General features: G+C 50.4%; 1 protein-coding gene across 1 annotated transcript; it reads right to left on the bottom strand.

Moving 5' to 3' along the window:
- Nucleotides 1-10,003: 10,003 nt before the first annotated feature.
- Nucleotides 10,004-24,029, bottom strand: SUN5 (Sad1 and UNC84 domain containing 5). The gene is made up of 13 exons (XM_010982175.3): nt 23,944-24,029; nt 22,413-22,471; nt 22,120-22,194; nt 21,041-21,107; nt 20,100-20,161; nt 16,713-16,762; nt 15,356-15,390; nt 14,679-14,787; nt 13,280-13,358; nt 12,559-12,674; nt 11,845-12,012; nt 11,250-11,336; nt 10,004-10,177 (listed from the first exon to the last, which is right to left on the bottom strand). The coding sequence occupies exons 1-13, from the start codon at nt 24,027-24,029 to the stop codon at nt 10,022-10,024; spliced, it is 1,149 nt and encodes a 382-aa protein (XP_010980477.1). The 3' UTR covers nt 10,004-10,021.
- Nucleotides 24,030-27,680: the final 3,651 nt, after the last annotated feature.

Raw genomic sequence — 27,680 nt, 5'->3', positions numbered from 1 at the left:
CTCAGATGTTGGCCTTGAGAGCAGGCTGTGTGTCCCTAGCCCCATCAGACACCAGGCTGTGTCTCTGAGATGGGGTCACGTTTTCCTGGCAAGACCCTGGGCAGATGCAAGGAGGAGAGCCCCTTCCCCAGGACACCTGGTGCAGCTGTCACAGGGCCAGGCCGAAGCCCGGGGCCGGGCCTTCACAGGCCCTGTGGTGATGTGGTGGGTGGGTCGTGCCGCTGGGGTGAGCTGTTTGGTTCTGAAACTTGGTTCAGCTTCCTGGCAGGAGTGAGGTCAGCAGCCATCTGGAGCGCGTAGTGGCTGTTTGTCTCCTGCCCCTGCTGGGTGTCTGTCCTCCTTCCCTGTCAGACACTCCTCCGTGGGGAATCTGTGTTTCCAGACTGTTCTTGAGCAAGAGAGGATGGGAAGTGTGTTGGGCAGCCCCCAGCCTGGCTCTGCCATTGTCTGGCTTGGGAGTGCCTTGTTATCTCTGGGTTCATTGTCCCCCACTGGCCTGGAGGCACTTGTCCAGACCTCTGCTGGGCCACCAGCCCTCTCAGCAGCTCCACACCCTGTTCTGGGGCATGTGGGGGCTCAGGACACATGACCTGCAGCCTGTGGAGAGCCAGAGCAGCCCCTGCTGTGCGCCACGCTGCCCGGGGGGTGGGGGTGGGGAGGGGTGCCTGGGGTGTCCTGGACCAGAGGGTGCAGACACTGATGGCCAGGAGCAGGCCGTGGGGGGCCTCTGAAGTGTGCGGGAGAGGAGCTCTGGGCTGTTTTCCCTTCAAAACCTTTTTTTTTTCTTTTTACTTTAAGAGCTTTTAAATACTATCAAATTTCCTCAATTCTCAGACATAATTCAAAAATTGTACTAAAAAGCAATTTTAAAAGGTTTCAGAAATTGGGATGTATCTCACAATTGATGAGCCCATACAGTATATTATGTTGATACTGTATCTTGGAATAGAAGCAAGGCAGTGAAACCAATCCTGCTGGGGAGGGAGCGCCCCCTGGTGGACAGAGATCCTGTCACAGCCCAGCCTCCTTCAGAGATGCAAGAGAGCAGATTCCTTTCCTGGAGAGGAGTTGGGCTTGTGGAGGAGATTGAAGGTGAGTGGGGAACGTCTAGTACTTCTTTTTCGAGCCTGTTTGGGGTGGGACAGGGGGATGACACAATCTTCCAATTTGTCGGATATTTTACACACATTTTTCTCACAGAGTTTCTATGAGGTAGGTCATCTATCCCCATTTTACAGATGGAGAAAACTGAGGCTCAAAAAGAATGATGACTTGCCTGGAGTCCCCCAGCCAGGAAATGTCAGAGCTAGGATTCCAACCAGGGACGTCAGGTGTTTCTGCCTCTTCCTGGCTGAGATACTCAGGATTTGGGGGTGCTGCATTTGAACATTGGAGACAGAAAAGTTGTGGGAAGATTCCTTGTGACAGGAAACCCCCACCTCCTGTAACAGGCAAGGTCAAAGGCCAGGGAAAGGGGAGTGTCCCGTTGCCCCACAATGCCGTCCAAGCTGTTCAGTGTGCGGGGAGAACTTGAGCAAGCCACTCACTTCTTCTGAAAGAGCTACCGCCCCCCTGAGCCCTGGGCCGGGGCGCATGCCTTGCACTGATGGGGCGTGTGTGGAGGGTTGAGGGGAGGTCTTGCAGATGGAGATGCCATCCTGAGTTTTTCCACTTTGCAGAGAGGGCAGCAAGGCTCTGATTTCCAAGGTCTGGCCTCTGATGTGAGGAGTTGAGGAGGGAGTGCCCATCCTGTGTGGCCCCTCCAACCTCAATTTTCTTTTCACTCACTCAGTCACAGGAGCCAGTAGAACTGGACAGAAATTTCTTCACCCAACCTTTTCCCAATCACAACTTCTTAACGTGCAGCATTGAGAAATATTAAAGTCGACAGGCCCTGTAAATTTTATTTGTTCCAGGGTGAAGGTTGGGCAGATTGACAGCGTGTGTACCACTTCCCTCCCACCTTGCCTGTGGCAGACATCATTAATGGATCATAAACTTTCTTGTTGAGCTTGGACTTGCTTCAGAATCCGTTCCCAGGCAGCCACTTCTAATCAATCTCAGTTGACACTTGAGGTCAAACTCAGTCATCCATGCTGCCCATCCCCAGAAAGACCAGCTCTGCTCTGAAGTCAGTTCAGGGAAGTCTTCATTTAGAGGAGAGACAGGAAGCCAGTCAATAGAGCTTTATTAGTAAGTGCTTTACTACTGTGGGCCACTGGAGTGCAATCCTCTGGGGTTGGTAGAACGTGCCTCGTGAGATGCTGTGAAAACTCATTGAGATGGTCACAGTATCTGACATAGAAGGGTAATAAGTCTTTATTGTTATTTTGTGTTAGATGTGACCACATTTAACCTCACAACCACAGGACTCAGGTTGGGTAACTGCCTTACGGTCCCACAGCTGGGTAGTAGCCATACTGTTAATCAGCCCAATATCATTCCTCAGCAGTAATAATAATAACTGACATTTATTGAGCATTTACTACAGGTAAATATAGGACAGGTACTGTTCAAAAGGCCTTATATGTTCTAAAGTCTTTACTTTTAATTCTCACACCAGTTCTAAGATGTGGGTACTAACATTATCCCAATCTGCTAGACAAAGAAACTGAAACCCAGAGAGCCAGAGAGAGGTGTCTCGATGATTCGATGATTCGTTGTGGGGCTGGGATTCAAATCCAGGAAGAAGCCTGGCTGCAAAGCCTATTTCCCGCCCCCACCCCCCCTTTTTTCTTCGTTTTAAATAGTATGTTTTCAATCAGCACACTGTCTTGGCTCTCTGAAGGTACCTAATGCCCAATAATTGTGGCCTATTATTATTACCATCATGACTATTATAGGCGACAAGCTGGAGGCTTAGAAAGAAAGGGCATGTTGACTGGAGAGCAGGACAGACTAAAAGCAGACTTCAGGTGTGGGGGTGGGAAATGGTCCTATGGCTCACTGGGGAAGGGGTTGATAGCTCCTCTAGGGGACTGGAGGTGCCTCATCCTTTTTGGAAAGAATTCCATTGAGGTAGGGGAGAATAAACAGAGACAGAGCTGCCAGAGCTGAACCCTTGGGGACACAGCCAGGAAATGTGGACTCCAGAACTGGACCAACATGTGTTCTCTCCTCACTCCTAGCGTGGCCCTGGGCAAGTGATTCAACCTATCGGAGCCTCAGTTTCCACATTTATAAAATGGGGATAAATGGTTGGTGCTTGAATTCCCTGGTGGGAAGGGGACAAGGCCTGGCATTGGAGCCTCTGGGTTCTCAGAGAGGCTGGAGACAGCCGTTGATGCCCTGCAGTGCCCTTTGTGCCCACCATCTGTGGTCCCGGTGCTAATGCAGGTGCTGTTGGGCGCCCCCGTTGAGCTGCTGGAGGAGGGCGGGCCCCTGGTGAAGGTGTGTGCTTTTGTGGAGCTGCTACTGGGTTGGCCCCAGGGCTCAGTCAGACTCAACCTGGTGAAGGCTGCGGGGGTATCCACCCTTCTGCTCTTATCTCACCATCCCTGTCTCAGTGGCTCTTAGGAAAGGCTCCTCTGGACTCGTCCCCACTGCAGTGTGAGTGGCTGAGAGCAGCACAGACTAGGTACAGAGTTTTAGGCTGAAGGGCCATGGTGCTAATGGTGGGAAGATGGCACCAGCAGGCCCACAGGGAGCTATGCTTCTAGGCAGATCACAGGAAATTCCAGAGGGAACTGGGTGCCTGTGAGGACCCGGTGGGGTGGGCAACTCCTGGGAGCCCCTTTTTGCCTCCACTGACCCTCCCTTGCAGGACCTGGTCCTCCAAGCTTGTGGTTTATGGATGCAAACTCATGGTCACTGTGGACATGGAGAGGCAAGCAGGGATGGCCTTGGGGCCATTGGTCCCCAGACCTACCTCCAGCTGCCCTTTCACTGCCCAAGTCCTAGGAAGCTGGGACTCAGGAGGAGCCAAACACCCCTCCAAACCTTCTGAGAAAGGGGAACCTTCCCCACCCACACTGCAAGGTATAGATGCCTTAAGGATGGAGGTTGCTGACCTGATGCCACTTGCGGGGTTTGGGGAGGGGTGCTCTGAGTCCTTCTGTGGCTTAGGAGCACAGGCTTTGGCACCTAACAGATCTGAGTCCAAACCCTAAGTTGCTGTGTGACGTGGGCAGGTTACTGCCCCTCTGTGGGCCTCAGGGACCCCATCTGTCAAATGGGGGAAAGTGGAGGCACCGACCTCCTGGGGTGAGGACATGAGGCAGGAGACAGATTTGGCACATCCCAGTTGCCCAGGGCGCCATCTGTTACTGTTGTTACCAGGAGGCTGCTGTCTGTCCCTCTGTCCCCTTGGGGCTGGCTCCACGCTGAGCAGGGCCAGAGCTCACTTGCTCCAGTGCCTCTGGTCACGTTGGTGGAAACCGAGGCTCACTCAGAGAGGCTGGGATCTGCCCTCAGTCACACAGGGAGTGGTGCTTGGGCCCCTGCCCCAGGCTGCTCTGAGGCAGCTCCTCACTGGAGAGGGTGACACAGGGAAGGGCCCCCCTAAAAGGGCCTCCAGACTCAGTGAGCCTTGCTGGTGTGAACCCGGAGGGCAGAGCCTGGACCTGGTGCCCCTCAGAAATTGGCTAAATTCCCCAGCTAGTGAGGAGAATGGAGGGGTATTTAGCGAGTAATGAGATGGGTGGCAGGTGTGGGCAGACCTCAGCCTCCCTGAAGGCAGCTGGCAGGGAACCCCCCTCCCGCCCCCGGAGGTGGAGCCCATAGACTCTCAACAGAAGGCTCCAATTCTTTTACAAAATTAGCATAGTTTTCACCTTTTACTTAATAATATAATTTAATATAAAAACAGTTAAAGTACTTACAGGTAAATCTCTTTACCTCCCCTGGTCCCCAAGTCTCTGTAGAGATTGTCACCCTCTCGCTCCTTCCTTCCTTGGGTGGCATCTGTGTGTGCCTTCTGCCCTGGCCCAGCTCTGTATAGGAGGGCGATCTGGGGTGAGGGTCGGGGTGCCAGACCATGGTCCCTTAGCATCTCACAGGGGCCACAGGAGAGTCCTCACCACAGCCTCCGACCCCTGTCACTGCCAGCCCTCCCTTTCCCAGACACCCCACCAGCAGCGACTCCAGAGCGGGATAGCCAGTCTTGAGGTCCCATAAGCCCTTAGGCCTCATGGTGAAGAGGGATGGATGTGGGTGCTTAAGTTTAGGCTCCCCAGCTGTGACCATGACACATGGTGACCAGCAGCCTTGGCCCCTCCTCTCTAGGGCTGAGTCATCCCCAGAGCCCTGGGAGGGTGAAGGGATCTGAAAAACCACTGTGACCACTATAGGACTTCCCACTGGCCTAGATACCTGGGGTCTCGGAGCTGGATGTGATTTGGGGAAATAAAGTGATACTTCCCTCGCTGTGTGTGTGAGGGGTTCATACACGTGATTGCAGTCGACAAGGGCTTTCCACACCAGGATCTTGGGGGCTTCAGTTCGCCTCTGGCCGGGAGGCGGTGAGGACTAGCATCTCCCAGGTACATATGGGGAAACTGAGGCTAAGAGGCCAACTCCCTCCAGGTCACTCGTGAGGGAGCACAGGCCAGGGTGGGGCCCAGGGCGTTGTCTTATCACTGGTCCAGGGGGTCCCTGAGCCTCTGAGAAGCCAGGCCCTGTCCGCCAGCCCCAGCCTCACCCTGCCTGGTGTCCAGGGATTAGCAGGATTAGTGAAATTCCTGGAGCTTGAGCTGGGTTTACCGGAGGCGCCACTCTGGGGGCCCTGGGAGGTGGTTTGGTGCTCTGTGCCTCCGGTCCTGTCTTGGTCATTGCAAGAGCTGCCTCCCACCCTGGCCAGCCGCCCACTCCTCTGCTCCAGGCTAGCGTGTGGGCTGGATGGCAGGTGGATGGCCGCCAGTGCTGTGCTCTGTGGACCTGGAGTGGGGGTGGGGGGAGAGAGGCCTTTGTTCTCCTACAGGAACCAGCCCCTGCCCCACGCTGGGCTGAAAAGGTTTCTGTAGCAGCCTTGGGTGAGACTGGGTCCCCTTCGGGCCTGTCTCCTTGTCTGTTCAAGGGGGCAGTGGATGGTAAGGCCCAATCCAGGGCCTATTGGCCTTGGAGGGCAGGGGCTGTGGGGCGTGGGGCACGTAGGGGGCAGGAGAAGGGGGAACCCATGGTGAATAAGGGGGACCTGATGATCCAGGTGGGGGGCTGAGCCGCGTGCAGTGGGGGCTGCTGGAGAATAGGACTCCTGGTGGGTGGAGCGCCTCCCGGCTCTGCCCTTCCGGTGAGGCCTGGGTGATGGTCCCAGCATCTTGGGATGCAGTAGGGAGCTCAGGCTGCTTTGTGGGGCCCCGTGGGGACAGACCCAGCCATCCTTCCCTCCCTCACGCTTCCTCAGTCGGCCCACCTGAACCCACTGGGATCTGAAATGACAGTGAGAAGGCTCGGGGGTGGCGAGCAAGCACTTCGGGCGTGGAAGGTCTGGGCTGGTGTCACAGCTCCACCATGACCCACTGTTTGACTTTAGGAAGTCATTCCACCTCTCTGAGCCTCTGTCACCTTGCCTGTGGGGATGCTTCGTCCCAGTAGTGAGGAGGAGGCGAGGTGACAGGCGTGAACACACCTGTGCACAGTGGAATGCTTGGATGATATGAGGAGAATTGACTTGAACCCTCAAGAGGATGGGGACCATGGAACTCGAGGCCACACGAGTTTCCTTTGCTGCAACTCCAACCATACAGAATGTCACTGAGGGTAAAGATCACATTTACAGTCACCCTAAAACTGGTGAAACATCCAGAATTAAATCTGACAAGAACAGCACAGAAGTCACATGAAGAAAGCAATGACACTTTACTAAAGATGTTGAAGGAAAACCTGAAGGCATGGAGAGAAGATACCATGTTCCAGAAAGAGAAGAGCTGATGTGGCCACAAGATTTGTCCTCCACAGGTGAATCCATAAAACCAGTGCCAGTTTAGCTGTTAAAAAAATGCAACGTGGCAAGCTGATTCTAAAGTTTGTCTGAAAGAGAAAGTGTATCAGAAACAGAAATAAGAGGGTATGTGGTATAGCACATACCAGCATATTTCCAAAGCTACAGTAACTTGAAGAGAGCAGTTTGGTGCAGGACTAGGCAGGGGCCCAAGGAAGTGAAAAAGACTGGAAGCTAGACACTGATTCTGTTTCCAAGCTACAGAGGAAAGATGAACTGTTTGATAGTGGTACCATATTGTGGCCTTTGGGTAGCAATTCAGCAAAAATTAAACTAGATCCCTACCTCACACTGTGCACAAAAATAAATTCCAGATGTATGAAAGAGATTTTATACATCTAAATCTTGTGAGTGCACTTAAAAGCATATATTGTATCTATAGTGTGTAGGTATGCACATATATATTATACATAGATTATAAAATTAGTAGAAGAAAATAGGGAGTATATTGTTATAATCTTGGAACTGGGCAGGGCTTTCCTGACAATACATACAACTTAGAAGCTACAAAGGAAAAGACTGATTTAACCATGTGTGTAAAATTTTCAAAAAAAAATCTGCTGAACGAAAGACACTTTAAACAAATTTGAAAAACAAACGACTAGAAGAAAAGATGTAGAGCAGCTAGAGCAGAGAGACTGGAAGAGGCATTTGTGGGGGGAAGCGGGGTGTCTGTGGGTTTACTTTTCACCAAACCTCAGTATGCTGTGTTAGTAACATTCTTGTTGATAACAAGAATGGTTCTCATAAAAACTATGGAAATAATGCTGGCTTGGATACGTTTGGCTCCCACGTCCACAGATTGCTGGGAGGGGTTAGGGAGAGGTGACCCCTTGAAGCCCACCCCACCATTGAGAGCATCAGAGGTCAGGTCCTGGAGCTGGGTGCTGGAGGGTCCCCGGGGGCTGGTGAGGATCCTGGCGGGTGGCCAGAGGGGCAGTTTCTGCAGCAGGACAGGGGCCTGTCCAGGCTGCTCTCCCAGGAGACAAGTGTATTTCTGATTTATCCACCTTCGTAATGCCCAGCTGAACCCTTGTCAGCCTCTCAACCGGCCTGCCCCTGCCCGTATGAAGTCTTTCTCTTGCAGGCTCCATCCCTATGCGCTTTCGAGCTCAGCCACCCTGCCAGCCTGGAAGGCCCTGCTTCGGGGCAGCATCTCCTGGGGTTGGGTTGGAGGTTGGCCCTGATCATTTACCTCGGTGATCGGTGATCGTTTACCCATCATTTACCCAGCACCTACTGGGTGCCTTGCTCTGTGCTGAGAGCTCCGTGGGGGGAACCATGGTACATACTCGCAGTAGATACTGGTTTCAGCATTTCTATAAGCTCTTGAGTAAATACTAAAACAGGTGGGACTAGGCTATGACAAAGCTTATGTACATAAAATGAGTGACTAATTTAGGGAACAGAAAATTTGTGTCTGCATTTCTAATAGTACGCAGTGATGATATGGAACGTGCTATCAGAATTTATAGGATTTTCCTACGTTTCCAAAGTATCCCAGATTTTCTCCTGTACGAGATTTAAGATATTTTATAACTTTTTTCCAATTTTAAAAGTTGTGGTAAAATATATATAACATAAAACTTAACCGTCTTAACCTTTTTCAAGCGTACAGCCCAGTGGTTTTAAATGTAGTCACGATACTGTGTAACCATCACCACCATCCATCTCCATAGTTCATTCCATTTTGTAAAACTGAGACTCTGTACCCATTAAACACCAACCCCCCACCCTCTCCTCCCCCAGCCCTGGCAGCCATTATACTTCCATCTCTATGAACTTGACTACTCCAGGTATCTCACGCACGTGGAATCATACTGTATTTGTCTTTTTGTGATTGGCTTATTTCCTTCAGCATAATGTCCTCAAGGTTCCCCCATGTTGTAGCGTATTATGGAATTCTCTTCCTTTTTAAAACTGGATAATATTCCATTATATGTATAGACCACATTTTGTTTATCCTTTCATCTGTTGATGAACACTTAGGTTGCTTCCAGCTGTTGTGAATAATGCTACTATGAACACGGGTGTATAAATACCTCTTTGAGACCCTGCTTTCAGTTCTTTTGGATATATACCCAGAAGTGGGATTGCTGAGTCATATGGTAATTCTATTTTTAATTTTTTGATGAATTGCCATAATGTTTTCTACAGTGGCTGCACATTCATTCCCACTAACAGTGCATGAGGAGTCCAATTTCTCCACATCTTCATCCACAGTTACTATTTTCTGTTTTGGGTTTTTTGTTTTTTTGATAATAGCCATCCTAATGGATGTGAAGTGGTCTCATTGCAGTTTAGATGTGCATTTCCCTAATGATCAGTGATGCTGAGCAAGTTTTCATATGCTTTTTTGCCATTTGTGTATCTTCTTGGGAGAAATGTCTGTTCAAACCCTTTGCCCATTTTTGAATTGGGTTGTTTGGTTTTTGTTGTTGCATTTTAGTTCTCTATGTATTCTGAATATTAATCTCTCATCAGATACATGATTTGAAAATATTCTCTCCCGTTCTGTGGGTTGCCTTTTTACTTTGTTGATACTGTCTTTTGATGCACACAATGGACTAGAAATATTTACACCTGGAAAAACAGAGTCCAGAGAGGGTGTATGTCTTGTCTAATGTCACACAGTAAATTGTCTGTGTGATGTTGAAACATTGCGGTGGTCAGGGGTCAGACTTCATCTCCCACCTTATCTGATACAATGGCCATAATCCTGTTCCCATTGTACAGACAGGGAGACTGAAAGGGCTGGGTCTTGCCCAAGGTCACACTTGGGTCAGGGGCAGAGCTTGACTTGAAGCAGGGGAAGATGACCCACATATGGGTGTCAGAGTGTCTGGGTCTGAATCCTGGTGCTGCCCTTTGCTGGCTGTGACTTCTGGCAAGTCACCTTTTTGCTTGGAGACTTCACTGTCCCCATCTGTGAAATGGGGCTTCATGGGGGTGTTGTAAGGGTTCCTGGTACCCAGAACAGGACTGATCGTTGCTAACTGGGCCTCAGGAAGCAAACCCTAGCCCACCCTCCCTTTTGGGGGTCAAAAGACACTCAGACTTGGGCTGGGGCATGAAGAATAAACTTTAATCTCTTTTGGGATGGGGGCTCTGGTTAGGCTGCTCTCTGGGTGGAGTCACAGAGCCATGCACACGCACTCGGTACAGGCAGGTGAAGCGTGGGTTCCCCCAGTTGCTTGATATCTTCACCTTGACTGCCCCAAAAGTCCTGGGAGGCTGGTTCTGGAAGAGAGTCATGACATGAGGCAGCTCACGCATCGCCCCCCTCCAGGCCTGTCCAGAGGAGTGTTTGGGAGTCAGGGAGCAGGGAAACCTCTATTTCCTCAGTGGGGGAAACTGAGGCTCAGAGAGGAATGGACTGTCCACACAGCAAGCCGATGCTCAGGGACTGGGATGGAACGGGCTGAGGCCAGAATGACAGACAGACTGTGATTGGGAATGTGTCCCAGGCTTTGGGCTCTGGCACACAGGTGCTCTGGGACTCTGGGGAAACCACTGCCTTCTCTGGGCTGCACTTCCCCCTCTGCAAGATGGGAGGGGTGATACCTGCTTCCCAGAGTTGCCGTGAGCACAACGAGAGACCTTGGGGCTGAGATAGCTTATGCGCACCAGGCACACAGTGATGCCAGCAGCATGGCCCCCTCCCCTTTTCCCCCTTAAGAGGGGATGGAGGCCAGTGAAAAGGGGTCCTTGGCCTGTGAGATCTCACTGGATGGTCTCAACCTCCCAGGAAATTACACCAGGGGGAAGTGAGGCCCAGAGAGGAAGGGCGTGGCCTGAGATCATGCAGAATTTGTAGCTGGGTCAGGATTTGGGCCCATGTCATCCTGATTCCCAAACCCAGATACTCCACTGAGGCTCAGGGCCATTCCATCAGTCCCCCTCTCATCCTGCTTCTGTCCCCAACTCCCTCCTCTCCAGGCCTCAGTTTCCCAGCCTGTGGTTGGACCAGGTGCTGATTATGTGGCCTCCCAGTGTGGAGACAGTGACCCTGGCCTGATGGGCCCCAACTGCTCAACACCTGCTGTCCCTGGGAGGGCCTGTAGTGGAGTAGGGGGTGGGGCTCCTGGGTGGGTCAGGGAAACAGGACAGCCAGGGATGGGGTGGGTCTCTTCAGGGTCTCACTCTCAGCCCTGAGCCTGGGCTCCATCACTCTGAGACTCTTGTTTCCTCATCCATCAAGGGCGTTAGTGACACCTGTGCACCTTCTCAGGCTGCTAGGGGATGAGGTGGGGCCCTCTGGGTAAAGCCCTGCACATAGTAGGTGCTCAACACAGGCAGCTTTCTCACGTACCTGGAGCTGGAACATCTGAATGATGTTTTCTGGCTGAAACTGAAATGCCCCCAGGAACACCTCCTCCCTGGAGGAGACTTCCATGCCCTGGAGAACCAGAACCAAGGAGAAAGTGTCAGGTACAGGCAGGACCTCCAGAGGGTGCCGCCCCTCTCCAGCCGAGGCTTGCACACCTCTCAGGATGGGAAGCTCACTACCTGTTTGGGCACTGTTCCATTGCAGCACAGAGTGAAGGGGAGGGAAGAGCAGCGGACCGGGAGTCAGAAGGTTGAGGGTCCACTTCTAACTCTGCTACTGACTTGTAAGGCTTGATGTTTCCCTGTCCTTTCTCTAGACCTCAGTTTCCTTATCAGTAACATGAGAGCTCAGTGGTCTCTGAAGACTACACAGGTTCTGAAAAGCTTGGGTTGAAACAGAATACTGTCTATCCCGTGTCCTGGAAGGCTGCCATCTACCCCAACCCTGGTCATTTCCAGCCTTAATCTCCAGAACCTCTAGGCTACGTGCGTTGTGTGACAGTTTATCACAGCGCCTGGCATACGCCATCTGAGCTGTCCCCTCCGTGAAGCACCCTTCCCTGCCGGAGCATGCTCACATAGATGACAAAGTCCTTGGGGGCGGTGTCCAGGCTGCCCGACAGCGAGATGGTCTTGGGGATGTGCTGCAGGGTCAGGTTGGACAGGTAGACCTTCTGGGCCAGTCGGATGGTCACCTGGCCGCGGTCACCCGAGAAGGCCCAGCAGTTGCCAGGTGTCACGTTGGGCTGGAAGGGGCAGATGCAGTGAGGGCTAGGCTGGGTGGGTAGGTGAGAACGGATTCCTCATCCCACCTTGGCTCCCTGGACCATCTCGGTCCTTCTGGATGAGCCAGATCCTTTCTGTCTATGAAGTTTGGCTTGAGTACAACCAACTCCAGGAAGCTTCCCTGACTGGAGGCAGCAAGGATGAGCCTTCCCCTTAGCGCAGCACGGCAAGGGCAGGGGCCTTCTTGGGGCCTGAGGGTTCCCTGACCCTCAAGACTTGAGGGCTAGGTGAGGGGCCCTTTCCAGCACTGAAGCAGGTGGGCCCTTCCTGCTCCCGTCCCCTACACCTGCCCAGCCCCCAGTGGTCCCTGCTGTCTGTTCTCGCCTCTTGCCCTTGTCCCCGACTTCTCCCCAGCCACCCCACCCCCATCAACTGCCCCCTTTCTCTGTCTCTGCCCCAGGCCCCCACCCCCTTCACTCTCACCCCAGGCGCTGCTTTCAGCTCCTGCCCCCAGATCCCTGGCCACGCCCCTGCCACTCTCCCCTTGCCCCCGCCACTCCTCCTGCCTCGAGGATCACGTCCGGGGGCTGGGCATAGTTCCACAGCCGGATCCAGTTCCAGTAGGAGCGAGCCTTGTCGTGGTTGTATGTGGCGGACGTTTGCTCAAAGTCGATGGAGGCCCCTGTATGGGAGGTGGTGGGCGGCGGGTCTCAGCTGAGCAGCCCTGGCTTCTGCCTGGTGGAGGGGAGTCTCCCTATGTGCCAGGGGAGGACTTTGGAAGAGTCACTGGTCCTCTCTGGACCTCGGTGTTCTCCTCTGGGAAATGGGAGTACTAATAGTAACGATAGTAGCAGTAAGATAGCCTCCACTTCACAGGGTGGTTGCGAGGCTGAAATGAGTTACTACACCAAACTTTGTCTGGCCTTGCCTGGTGCAAAGTAGTCACTTATGTCAACCTAGTTATTATAACCTAGTTATTATTACTATGGCCACTAGTATACCCATTTCACAGAGGAAGAAACTCGGCCCCGAGAGATTAGACTGATGCCCTGTTTCTCTGCCTCTGACCCTGGTTCTTCTGCTCCGGGCCTCCCCTCCCACCTCAGCTGCCCTGAGAGAAAATAGGCAACTATGGCGAGAAAACCAGCCGGGTGGCAGAGGTTGGCCCTGAGGACCAACTTCCCAGCAGCAGAGTGTGCGCTGGACCAGGACTGAAATCCACCCTCTGAAGTGTTTCTGGGGACACTGGAGGTGGCCGACCAGTGGGGGAGGGGGGAAATCACTTACCTATCGACTTCAGGGCGAAGTCCGGCTTTTCGATGTAATCCCCTTGTATCATCTTCATGATTTTCTGGGCCATTTTTTGCTGTGAAGGCAGAAGACACAAGCTGTGCACTAGTCCACACGTGTGTTCATGCCAGGTGACATGGCTGCAGGACCCCACTTGTCTTTACCTGCTTCCCCTGCCAATGGAGGCCAAGGCTGGTCCACACACAGGGCTGCCCCCACCCCACCTACTGGGTTTTCTCAATGCCTTCACACCTGCTGCGATGGGTGTCACACATGAGACAGGAGTCTCAGTGAAGTTAAGGGCAGGGGGCCTGGAGTCAGACAGACCTTTTCTGCTGTGCACCCTTGGTCTAGTTACTGCCCCCTGCCCCCTGATTCTCTATTTTCTTTCTTTAATTTTAATTTTTCTTTTCTTTCTTTGAACAATTTTTTGTGGGGGGAGGTAATTAGGTTTATTTATTTATTTTTATTATTTTTTCTTTAATGGAGGTACAGGGGATCAAACCCATGACCTCATGCATGCTAAGCATGTGCTCTACCACTGAGCTCTACCCTCCCTGCTTTGATTTTCTTGTCTGTAAGATGGGATTATACCCAGGTCCAACTCCCACTTTTGTGAGGGTGAGAGCTGAGACTTACAAAGCCACTACTAGAGCCCAGGGCTTCACATATGTTCACACTTACCCCCTCCCAGCAGCCCTGGGAGGTTACACTACCATCATCCCCATTTTAATAAGGAGAAACTGAGGCACAGGAGGGTAACTCATATGCAGTCACACTGGTAAGAGGCAGCCCCAAGGACTTTCTTCTTGGGTAATGCTGACACTGCTGGAATGGGGGCCACACTTTGAGAACTGCTGCCCTAAAAGAAGTGAGTCAGAGGGGAGGGTATAGCTCAAGTGGTAGAGCACATGCTTAGCATGAATGAGGTACAATTAGAGGCTGAGAATCCAAGCTTTCCCCTGGAAGAAAAGGCTGCCAATGGGGTCAGCAATCCCCCAAGCAGGTTAAGTACAGAACACCAGGGACAAAAAAACATCCTACAAATTCCAAGGGATAAAAACAGACCACACTCAAAGGACCGATAATGAGTGCCATTAGACTTCTCTATAGCAACAGTATAAAATAGAACACAACAGTGGACCTTTTTCAAAATTCTCAGAGGAAACTACTTCCTATCTGGAATTCTATACCCAGCCAAACTATCAATCAAGTGCAACAGTAGAATAAAGACATTTTCAAACATGCAAGTTAAAAAAATTAATATACCTCCTATTTGACTCTTTCCCAGGAAATTACTGGGGGATGTGTGCCACCAAAACTTGGGAAATGAGGATCAGAGCATCAAACAAAGAGAGAAGATAGGTGTTTGAGGGCAGAATGGCCAGCATCTCACCTCATCTGACATGGCTTCCATCTCCTGGAGCTTGGCAATGAGCTGATTCACGTCACCTCGGAGGTCCTGGATTTCCCCAGTGTGATGTCGTACCTTCTCTTGGTACATCCTTGCAAACAAGGAGTGAGAACATAGACTGATTTGTGATGCTGCTACTATCAACCTCAGCTTCTACCTTTGCCAGTCAGCCCACAAAGAACTAGCTTCACATTTTCCCACTCTTCTGGACCTACCCAGAAGGTACTTATCTTCAAAACATTACATATGCTTGGAATATCCTTAAACCCAGCTCATTCCTTCCAAATATTCAAATATTTTATATGCAGTTAAGGATGCTACCATCAGGTAGTGTCTTGTTGGTTAAAATTTCTTTTCAGGTACCATTGGCTGAGCACTCACTATGGTCCAGAACTATTTAAGAGAGTTTACATCTTCTGTAATACCCATAATTACCTAGAACAAAGTGGGTGGTATGTTTCATCTCCTAACAGAGGGGTCAAAGCCCCAGAGAGGTGAACTGACTTGCTTAAGTTCAGTCAGGAAGGAATATGGGAGCTGGTATTTAAACCCAGTTTGGTCTGACTGCAGAGTCCACATTCTTAGCCAGTACATCCCCAGTCCTTGTTATAGCTCTGGTTTTTAGGTGATAATAGGACTACTGAGCAGATTCTTCTTACCTCAAGCTTTGCAGTGGACTCCTTATGCTGTCATCCTGGTAGGGTGTTGAGGAAAGCAAGGATTCTCCTTCAGACGGCCAAATCTGGGCCCAATAGATCTTCTTCCATCCATCCTCCCACAACTATAAATCCATCCTTTCATCCACTTTCCTATGTATTCTTCCATCCACCCACCCACCCACCTACCATCCATTCAAAATCCAATTTATTCTCCTTTTTATTCATCCATTCTCATCCACATTCACAGACCCTCCCACCCATCTACCATCCCATCCATCCACCCTTTCCCATCCATCTGCTCCTCCATTTATCCAATCTTCCTCATCCATCTCCCCTCCTATCCATCTACCTTATCTTCTCCTCTGACCCTCTCATCAATCTATGCGTGCATGCATCCAGCTACCCTCCCATCTATCCACCATTCTATTCAACTATCCGTTCATCCATCCATCCATCCATCCATCCACCCATCCATTTACTTAGGTATATCCCCTTCGACTTCCCATCTTCACTCGTATCCATAGGCTCTTTCATTCATCGATCCATCTATCTCCCATCCATTTCCCCCCATCCCTACATCTACTCCCTCCATTCACACTCTCATCTGGACATCTAGATGACCAATATTGATCATGGCAACCTTGTGCTTGGCCTTGAAGTGGACATTACTGGAATGAATCAGATCTGGCTCTGCCTTTAAGGACTTCCAATACAGTTGGGGAAATAAGTTATGATTATAAAAAATTGCATTAATAATTACAGAAAATTGTGGGAAGAGAGAGGGAGGTTTGGATACCTCTGCTTGGGTGTTTCTGGAGGAGGTGATATTTTAGCTGGATCTTGAAGCATATAGTAGAGTTCATAAGAGGAGAGGGAGGGACAGGCACATCAGATCCTTTCTCTCTAGGCCTTTTGAGACTCTTTGCTGTCCTCAGACAGAGAGCTCTGGCTGCTGATTTCCTCCTCCTTCCTCCCCAGGAACACAAAGAAAATGGTCTCATCTCATTTGAGCAGAAGAATAAACTGCCTTGAGTAGAAAGAGGAATGTCTTCTCTGGCCTCACTATCCCACTTTAGGTGGGGCCTTGATAAGGGAGAGATGGGTCACCTCTGGGATTGAGTGGCAGGAGAGGCATACTAGAGGAGGGACTATGCATCTGGTCCTTGAAAGTCACATTTTGGCGGGAGAGATGGGTTCGAGGTGGGTGGCATGGCAAAGGCAGAGATTTGGAGCTGAAATGAGTCAGAAACTGAGTAGGGTTCAGATGCGGTAAGAGTGAAAGGAGCTTATGAAGTTGACATTGACTGGTTGGGGTGAGGCCAGTCAGTGGTAGGGCCTGAAAAGAGCATATACTCACCTGCCAGACTTCCATTTTGGACGGTAAGTGCATAGAGCATATCCAGAACCCTGTGGGGCCAGGGGAATGAGAATGAGCCATTTCAGTGAAAAGTTGAGCTTAGGCTCTGGAGTTAAGGCACCTGGATTCAAATCCCAGCCTTGCCATATACTAGTATTGTGCAGCATTGGGAGAATTTACTTAATCTCTCTATACCTCAGTTTCCTTCTCTGCAAAATGGAAATAATGCTAATATCCACTTCATGATTGAATGACATCATATATGCAAAGTGTCTCATGTAAATCAAATAATCCACGTTTCCTCTTCCTTCCTTGTCTCAGTCCTGCTGGGGATAACTGATGAAAAGAAAAAAGGGCGTGGTCTCTCCTGCATTTTATGATCTCCATGCTGCCTGAAACCCCATCATTCAAGCCATTATGAAAAGCCTTTAAACCCTATTTGTTGTTCATGATAAAACACTCAACAAACCAGGAACAGAATGAAACTTCCTCAATCTGATAAAGGCCATTTATGAAAAACCCACAGCTAACGTCATACTTAACGGTGAAAGGTTGGATGCATTCTCCCTAAGACCAGGAACAAGACCAGGATGTCTGCTCTTGCCATCTCTATTTAACAGTATTCTGGAGATTCAAACCAGGTCAATTAATCAAGAAAAAGAAATAAAAGGCAAATGACCTGATCTTGCCTATGGAAATTCTAAAGTATCCAACACTGGGTGTCTTGCCCCGTGTCAGAAGTAATCGATGAGTTCAGCAAGGTTGTAGGATACAAGGTCAGTACACAAAAATCAACTGTGCAGTTGACCTCTGACAACAAGGGTTTGAACTGTGGGAGTCCACTTACCTGCACTTGTATTTTTTTCAATAAATATACAGTCTGCCCTCCATATTGAGGTGTTTCACATCCACAGAGTCAATCAACTGTTGATCAAAATTTCCATCCGCGGTTGGTGGAATCCGTGCATGCAAAACCTGCAGGTAAGGCAGGCTGACTCTATCCATTGTACTGTGTGATTTAATATAAGAGACTTGAGTATCTCCAGATTTTGGTACATACAGGGGCTTCTGGAACCAATTCCCCTGCGGATATTGAGGGATGACTGTATTTCTAAACACTAGCAGTGAACTATCTGAAAATGAAATTAAGAAAACAATTCCATTTATAATAGCATCTCAAAGAATGAAATATTTAGGAGTAAATTTAACAAAAGAAGCATAAAACTTGCATTCTGAGAACTATAAAACCTCATTAAAAGAAATGAAAGAAGATGTAGAGATATCAATCAATCATGGAAAGACAGCCCAATGTTCATGGATTGGAAGACTTAATATTCTTAAGGTGACACTACTCCCCAAATTCATCTATGGTCAATGCAATCCCTATGGCCTTTTTTGCAGAAATGGGAAAGCTGATCCTAAAGTTCATATGGAGACGTAAGGAATCCATAACAGCCAAAACAATCTTAAAAAGAACAAATTTGGAGGACTCACACTTATACAGTTCAAAACTTACTATAAAGCTTTAGCACTCAATCCAGGGTAGGATTAGCAAACAGACATACAGATCAACGGAACAGAACTGAGAATTAATCCAGACATGAACCCTCATATTTATGGTCAATTGATTTTCAATAAGGGTGCCAGACAATTCAGTGGGGGAAAGAACGCTCTTCTCAATAAATGGTGCTGGAGCAACTGTATATCTACATTCAAAAGAATAAGGTTGGACACTTACCTCCCACCATATACAAAAATTAACTGAAAAATGGACTATGTATCTAAATGTAAGGGCTAAAACTATAAAAATTTTAAGAGAAAACACAGGAGTAAACCCTCATGGCTTTGGGTTAGGCAATGACACCAAGAGCACAAAAGAAAACATAGATAGCTTGGACTTAGTTAAAATTTTAAAATTTTGTGCTGCAAAGGACAAGAAAGACAACCCACAAAATAAGAGATAATATTTGCAAATCATATATCTGATAAGGGACTTGTATCCAGACTGTATTAGGAGCCCTAATAACTCATTAACAACAACACAAAAAACCCAATATAAAATATAAAAATGGGCAAAGATCTGAATAGACCTTTCTCCAAAAAAGATACGCCAGTGACCAATAAGCACAGGAAAAGATGCTTAACATCATTAGGGAAATGAAATAAAAACCACAGTGAGATACCGCTGCACACCCCCTAGGCTGGCTAAAATAAGAGGCAGACATTAACAGTGGGAACCCTCACCCATTGCTGGTGGGAACGTAAAATGGTTCAGCCCTTGGTAACAAGGTTTGGCAATTCCTCAGATGGTTGAACACAGAGTTACCACATGACCCTGCAATTCTACACCAAGGTGTATATCCGAGAGAATTGAAAACGTGTGTCCGTGCGAAAATTTTATAGGAATGTTCATAGCAGCATTATTGATAACAGCCAGGAAGCAGGAACAATCCAGATATCTACTGACTGATGGACGGATAAACAAAATGTAGCACATCTGTACAATGGATTTTTCAGCTATAAAAAGGAATGAAATTGTTATACTTACAACAGCATGGATGAGCTTTGAAAACATTATGATAAATGAAAGAAGCCACAGGGACAACATATTATATGATTCTATTAATATGAAATGTCCAGAATAGGCAAATCTATAGAGCCAGAAAATAGATTAGTGGTTGCCTATGTCTGGGGGAATGGGGCCTGGGGAATGACTGCTTCCCCAGGGACTGGGGAGTTTATTTTGGGGCCGTGAAAATACTGGAATGTGATCGTGGTGATGGATGCACTACTTTGTGAATATACGAAAACCCACTGAATTACACACCTTAAAATTGTGCTTCATAGTATGTGAATTACATCTCAATAAAGCTGTTATTTTAAAAAATCTTATTTGTTAGGTTATGTTACCCAGGAATTTCTAATTTCCTAGGAAAGATCCCCCTACGCCCTGCCCTACACACACCCTGATCTACTCGAGCCGAGGGAGGAGATTGCCTTGTTGGAGAAAGCAAAGCTGTGACATGGGAGGTGGTGGTGGCAGCTGGAAGGAAGCCACAGAAACCCAGAGAGAGGCGGAATGTAATGATTGGCGTAACATGGTTTGGAGAGAGCTTTACCATTTTCAAAGTTTTTCTTAGCTTTCAAAAATTTTTCTTGGACATCTTTTTGTTTAGTCCTCACAGCAACACTTATTAGAAGACAGTAGGGACACTGAGGACGTTGATAGACACTGAAGGACACTGACGAGGACACTGAGGCTCACAGAGGGGCAGCGTCTCACACAGTGTCACATAGTCAGTGCCAGAGCCTTCACTCTGCCCTCCCCATGATGGGCAAGAGCCCAGGGAGACCCCCCCAGCCTGGGGCAGGGCCCTGGACACGCACCAAAAGCACAGAGGATCAGAACGCCTGTCTTCTCCATGAGCTTCTGGAAGAGCAGCTTGCATCTGGAAAATAGAGACGCCGTGGTCAGGGTGAGGCAGGGCTTTGCACAGGCTGGTGAGTCTCAGCCTGGCCTTTCCTTGCCCCTTTCCCACTCTGGGGGGTAGGTCCCAATCTGGGCAGTGATGCTGTCTCCAAGATGCTGGCCGTGTTCAGTGGCTCCACAGCATCTCAGAGGAAAGAAAGCTCTTTCTCCAGTATTTGGAGCCATCAGAGATCCACTCATACCCACGTCCTTCTCAGTCCCTCTCTCCATCTATGTACTTACTGGTTGTCCCCTCTCTTCTCTCCTGGTTAATGCATCCATCAGGGTTCAGTTCAAATGTCCCCTCTGCCTCCAACCTCCAGAGCCAACACTCCCAGGTGGGCACTGTTTTTGGTGTCTGCCTTTGCTATCTGACGGGGAGCTCAGGTATGGTGGAGGCCAAGGCTGGGCCCAGGGTAGACGTTAAGGAAATGTTTAGAAAGTAAAGGAAAGAACTGCAGACGCATTTTCACGTGGAAGAATTGGGAAAGGAAGGAACGGGGCAGGCATTCCCGGCAGGAAGAACAGCGTGTGCAAAGGCACGGAGGTGGGAATAGAAATAGTGGGTCCATGGAGTGTGGACCCTTTGCTGGCCCAAAGGGTCCACAGCAGAAAGTGGGATAAGGGGAGTTTGGAAAGGAAGGGTGGGGCAATATTTCAGAGGGCCACAGGCTGAGGTGCTGGGGTGACAGGGAGCCACAGTGGGTTCTAGGGTGAGGGGATTTGATAAAAGCCTGGTTTGGGATAGCTTATATGTTTTGGTGATCAAGGGGAGGTCCCGATTAGTGATGGGGCTGCCATGGTCACCAGCTGCACGGTCCCAGTCCCCATAACCCTCCCCTCCCCTGCCCCTGCTCACCTGCACGTGCCAAACAGAACCTGGTGGGCCTGAGTCCTCAGGAAGCAGGCCAGGCAGGTGATCCAGGCTGTGGAGGAGACAGCAGGGAGGAGCTGCAACCTCCTTCTTATCCTACAGCAGCTCACAGGGGGTGAGACCCTGTTGCTGGGAGACCCTCTCAATTTGCTGATTGAGCCCAGGACAGTCCCTGGCTCTGCTTCTGGGTAAGTACCAGCTTGGAGTGAGTAATGGACCGATAGTAAGCACTGCTTGCAACTGGCAGTCAATAAATACATAAAAGTGACTTGGGAGCATGTACTGAGAGCATCTCGTGGAAGAATCCTTGTCCAGGACATCCCTGGCTCCCCAACATTGCCCAGTGTGGAGCTAGGCAAACAGAAAGGGTACAGGATGGAGAGTAGGTGGAAGGACATGTGGGTGGATGGAAGAATGGGTGAGAGAATGGCTTGGAAGATGCATGAACTGGAAGATGGATGACAGGAAGGGAGAGTGAGAGGAGGGACAGAAGGCTGGATGGGTGGATGACCGGGCGGGTGTGAGTATTAACAAAGGTATGTATGAACTGACTTAGTGAATGGATGGGTGGATGAACAAATGGGATGCATGGATATTACAACAGATGGCTATGTGGACAGATGGTTGGATAGATGACTGAATGGATAAATAAGTGGAGGGTGGGTGGATGGACATGGAAGTAGAAGACCAGTCTTTAGGGTGTGGTCAGAACCGTGTCCTTGAAGTGAGGGTGAGTTGCCTCAAATCATTGCCATGATTTCCCCAGTGGCCTCCTGGCCCAGTGACCAGGCTGCCGGCAGAGCAGGGGGTGCTGGCAGTTAGCTCCTCCTCTAAACAGCAAGTCGCCCTACCACTCCCTCTCTCCAACCACCAAAGAGATCCTCGCTGGAATGACATCACTGGCACCTCTGATGAGAAGCCCTCCAGAGCGCCACCTGCAGCTCTCTCCCGCCCCTGCAGCCCAGCACTGGCCTTCGCCCCGCCTCCAGGTCAGCCTGGCCTGAGGCTGGGCCCTCTTCCCAGGCCCACACTGCTGGGAAGCCAGCTCTTCAGTGTATACGTACACATGCATCCCAGCACGCACTGCATCAGGCCTGGAGCCGGGACATTGATGCGGATAGGCAGCAGGAAGGCGTCACCTGCAGAGAGCACAGGGCTGTCACGTTGCTGCCAGCTTCTGGGACATGGTGCCTGCAGACACTGGGGGAGCACCCAGGACTTGGTGCCAGCATCCTTGCCCCCTGCCCTGCCCCTTGCTGGGTGGATTGGGCCCTGGATTGGCCGCTTGATGTCTCTGAGCCTCAGCCCCTCACTGCCCACAAAGACCCCAGTGCTCCCCTCTCCTCTCCCGTCTCACTTGTGTTTGGCAAGGGCTCCTCTGCCATCCTGCAGATGTTCCGGCCTCGCTGGATGATCCTGCCAATGACAAGATCCACAATTGCATTGTACAGTTTACAAGGAGCACGGTGTCCCCATGTTCCAGATGGAGAAAGTGAATTGCAGAGAAGTTTGCTCAAGACCACAGGTCTGTGGATCAGGGATGGACCAGGTCTGGCTGACCCCCTAGTCCAGGTCTTTTTAGAGGGAAAAAAACTCAGTTTGCCGTGGAAGTCACAGGCAGTTGTCCTTTCAAGAACCACTCCTTTCTCTTGTTGGAAGAAGGCTGATTTCGGTCCCTGGTCCCCTTCTCTCTCGTGTGATTTAGACGGTCTTGGTTGGTCTCAGGCTGTTGCAATACTCTCAGTCCCCTTGCTGTGGGCTCAAGGCGGGGGAAGTCTGCAGGGGGCCTGTAGGCTGGGTGTGGGGGTCTGGGACTTGGGGGAAAGGTTTCCTCATTGCTAAACTGAGACCCGCAGGATACAATGCCCATTCTCCTTCCTCCCTACACAACCAGGCTTCTGCGTGACCCCTGGATTGGTGACAGCCATTGGTGACTATGAGAGGAGGTCAAAAGAGAGAGCAAAAAGGTGGCAGGAACCTGGGTCTTGGGTGGCATTGCAGATCTGCGGAATTAATGTTCTCTGGAGCCACCCACATCTTGGTATCTTTTTGGTATGTGAGATAAATTTTCTTCATTTCTTTAAAAAATTTAAAAAACTGAAGTATAGTTGACGCACACTATTTTCTAAGTTACAGATATATAATATAGTGAGTCACAATTTTTAAAGGTTATACTTCATTTATAGTTATTATAAAATGTTTTCTATATTCCCTATGTTGTACATTTTTTCTTTATTTCTTCAGGTAATGATCTCCAAACCTCATTTTTGATTATACCCCCAATGTATGTTATATATGTATATATCTCTCCAAGTGTGCTAACATAGTTTACCCTTTCAAACGTACAAACTTTATATATTCCTGAGAAATATAAATTAAAAGAGGATGAGCTAAAAAAATACACACTGAAGTTCAAATAATTTCCCCCTCACCCCAGTGGCTTGCTTTGTACACCCTCTTGGGATGTACACCTGTCTAGGGGGCCCAGAGGTAGGCACCATTTTGAGTGGGAATTTCCATCACCTGCAACCGGAGGCCTCCTACTGATACAGACAGCAGAGATGCGTGTTTCCTGGTTTACTATCTGTCTCCTTCACGTGAGCTCTGGCGGGGCAGGGAGCACGTCCGGCTGGTGCAAAGCCGTCCCCCCAGCACTCTGCCCAGCGCCTGGCACACAGCAGGTGCTCAAAGAGCACGTGCTGAAAGGATGACTGCTCCACCACTTCCTGGCTGGGAGACTTTAGGAAAGCCACTCCCAAAGTTCTCTGACCTCAGGTGCTGCATCTGGGAGTGTAGCTGCTAATGCCTGCTCACTTCCAAGAAAGGCAGAGGGGCAGAGTTTTGTAAACTGTAAAGGGCTGGGCAGAGGGAGGGGCTGCTGTCCTCACCTCCTGGGCCTGGCATCCCTGAGGACGTGGGCCACATCTTGGGGTGGGTCACACGAGTCCCCAGGGCTTCTTGAGGACCGTGGCATTGCTTCCTTCTCTAGGACGGGGAGTTAGTGGTGGGGCTCTCTGGGAGCTGGCGAGGAGGAAGTAGCTGCCGCTGCCGCTGCCGCCTCCCCCTAGAGTTCCCTGGAAGGTGCTGTGTGGAATCTGCCTGGGTCAAGTGCTGCCGTTGGCACTGTGACCTCACAGAGCAGGTGGGGGTGGTCTGCCCAGTCTCCAGCTTGGCCTGGAACTTCCCCTCAGAGGAGTCCATTCTGACCAACTTTCCACCTTTAAGATGGGGAAATTGAGGCCTCAAGAAAGGGATGGCCATGCCAGGGTCCCAGGGGCTGGGCAGGGGCAAGACCCAGGGCTCCAATATCCAGGTCACACTTTTTCTTGCTTCCAGACCCTTGCTTTCTTGCTCTGAGCTTCCAGACTTGCCACCTTCTTAGGCTGTACACGAATGCACTCTAATGCTGAGCTTCTCACCGGCAGACGTTTTACATAACATAAAACAATGTGTGCATGTTGTTGTCTTCATAAAGTTCTACTTTTTACTGGTGAAAAGTAAAAGTATACAGAATGCGAATGTCTGGCTATGGTTTTTCCATCAGCCCTGCCTGTGGAGAGCCTATTTGGATCATGAGGCTAAAATGAATTCACTTTTGCCCCCTGGTGGCAGTTGCTCAAATTGCAGGCTAAGTACCAGCAGTAAACAGAACTGTTTCCCAAAGAGGTACCAAAACCTGAACGTGTAAATATGTTACGTTACATAGGAAAGGGGAACTAAAGCTTGCAGGTGAGATCAAAGTTTCTCATCAGCTAACCTTGAAATGGGAGAATATCCTCGATTATCCGGGGGGGTCCCGTGTAATGACAGCAGTCCTTATAAGTGGAAGAGGGCAGCAGAAGAGGAGAGCGGCAGTAGCATAAAGAGAACTCAGCCTCACTTGCTGGTTTTGAAGGTGGAGGAAGGGGCCACGAGCCAAGGAATGAAGGCCAGGAAGTGGATTTTCTTCTAGAGCCTCTAGAAAGAAATAAAGCCCTGCCAATACCTTGATTTTAGCCCAGGGAAACTCATTTTGGACTTTAGACATCCCAAACCGTAACATAATAAATTTGTGTTTTAAGTACCTCAGTTTGTGGTAGTTGGTTATGGCAGTGATAGGAAACTAATACAGTGCTCTGAGGAAAACTTGGTGAAGGGGAAGCTCTGGAATGTGGCCACTGTCATTGTTACAAGGGTCTTTCAATGGTTCATTCATTCATTTATTCATTCAACAAGTGTTTAATAAGCACTGCTATTTATTAATCACAGGGGGGAGCAGAACCAGCTCCCATCCCTGGGGAAGAGGGTAAAGTGACCGAAGAACAGCCTGCTCGTAGCAGGTGCTACTAACGGCGCTTACCATCACCGCAGGGAGGAGGGGCTGGTGAGAATCTCCCTCCTTTGTGTCTACTGGCTGTTGCCCAATGTCCCCTGGTGCTTGAAATGTCGAGAAAGAGGAAGTGTTCATGTCGAGAGCAAACACTGAGAGTGGCTTTGGTCAATATTTGTACCATTCTATGCTGAGTCTGCTGTTTGCCTCGGCTACAGTGAGGACCAGGAGGGCTGGTCTTGTGCATCAGTGGCTAAACTGAGGCCAGGTATAGGGTGTTAGGAGCGTGCAGCTCACTCTGCTCATTCCTTTTTGTCTATAGAATGGGGCAGGGGAGCACTGGCTGGGAGGCAGGGCTGGTCCAGGTGAGCTCTGGCTTCTGGGGGAGGGCCCAGTGGGGTCTGCAGTTCCTGTCAGCACTAGTGGGGACCCAGCACAGGTGGGCCTGGCCTCTGAACCTGAGGTTTGGGCCGGAATGGAATCAGTGGGAGCCATAGAAGGCTCTGGAGTGAGAGGAGGCCCCAAGGCTCCTTGTGCTTGTGTCCCAGGTGAGCCATGCAGAGGAATGGGGGGGGGCCTACCTGTGGTTCTGCCATCATCTCCGGGGCACACGTGTATGTACGCACACAAACACATTTGCACACCCCTAATGTCAGGAAACAGTCCATGATACACACACACATTCACACACAGACCCACAGACACACTCAGTATACCAAGCCTACTTTTACATATTGTCCACCAAACTCCCCACACCTGCACTCATGTAAGTTTGTGTAAACAGGCCTGTAACACCATCAACTAAGAGGGCAACATGCCCATTTCATGTACACACACACACACACTCTTTCCTCTGATGCCAGTAATTATGACCTAGTGCACATGTGGACGCATGACTGTGCACACACCACACACACACATAAACAACATACAACCCTCAGACACACACGCATATACACACCCCTTCAGGGGCACGCACAGTTCCCTGGGCCCCCACTAGCCAGGGTGGGAAGAGATGCTGGGCTCAGTCCTTTGTGAGTGGGATGTGCGTTGGGAGAGAGACTGAGGGTTAAGTAGAGGGACTGGGTCCTCCACACCCTCTCATCTGTCACCCTTTGGGTTAGGTCTCCATGTCTGCTGCAGGCTCAGTATGTGACAAGGGTCAGGGCTCAGTGTGCGACCCAGAACAGGGCTCAGTCAATGACTGGGGATGGGGCTCAGGTGGCTTCCTGCTCCTCCTAAAAGGCTGATGCTTCTCCGTGGAGGCCCCGGGGAGAAGGGATAACTGCACTTCGGGCATCCCCTTCCTCCTGGGCCTGGCCAGGCCTGGCTGGGGTGATGAGGGGACCCTCCTGTGACCAATCTTCCATCTAGAGATCTCCTGGTCGTCGAGGCCCCAGAGCTGCCCAGCCCCAGGGTCTTGCAGTGGTTGGCAGCCGAGCTCACTACGTGGCAGCCACAGTGCACACGTGGGATGAGACATTTTGGCAAAGGCCATATTTGCAGGGAAAACACTCACAACCGCAAGAAACCCTGCCCCTTCCTGGGTCCCTTCCCGGTGGGCCCTGCGCACTGGGGAGCCTCATAAAGCAGCCTCTGCAACTGCCTGGGGCCACAGAGGGCTTGGCTGGGGCTGAGAGTCAACTTGCCCTGGGAACCACCTGAGGTAGGAATGGAGATCCTCTAGGGAGGAGCCTCAACTTCTCCATCTGTTCAGTGGGGATACTGCCTCCAGCTGCCCTCTGCAGAAGGAACCATCCCTGGTCTGGCTGTGGGACTTTGGGCAAGTGCCACCTGGCTGGGCCTCAGTTACCCATCTGAGCAATGCCTGCCCTGCCAATCTCCTGCTGGGTCCCTTTCCCTGAGTCAGACACGGATTTGTCCACTCAGCTGGTCTGGGGCCTGAGGGGATGGAGCCATGTGAGAGGCTGACACTCAGAACATTCCTGGCCTGGCACAAGAAGAGATGAGGGCAGGAACTGCCCTGGGTCCTCCCCAGTTGGGTTTGGACAGCTGGCCACCAGGCCGGACTGTCTCACTGGGCTGGATTCCTGGCGTCAGGCGACACAGCTCTGGACCTTGGGGTGGTGGGCCTGGGTCTCTCCTTGGGACAGGAAGATGTTCTCAGTCTCCCCATCTGGGAGTCTCTCCATCCTCCTCCGGGTGGCTTGGGTCCGGCAACCGGCCCTGGTTTGCTGTGTGGCCTTAGACAAAGCTATGTCTTCTCTGGGCCTCGGGGGCCATTTCCAGACCAGATGCCCCTGTGGTTCCTAATAAAGCAGAACGGGAAGGCAATTCTTCCCAGTGCAGAGATGC

This window comes from Camelus dromedarius, chromosome 18 (assembly GCF_036321535.1).
Source record: "Camelus dromedarius isolate mCamDro1 chromosome 18, mCamDro1.pat, whole genome shotgun sequence".
Classification (NCBI taxonomy): domain Eukaryota; kingdom Metazoa; phylum Chordata; class Mammalia; order Artiodactyla; family Camelidae; genus Camelus; species Camelus dromedarius.
This window is presented reverse-complemented; position numbering and strand designations above follow the sequence as displayed.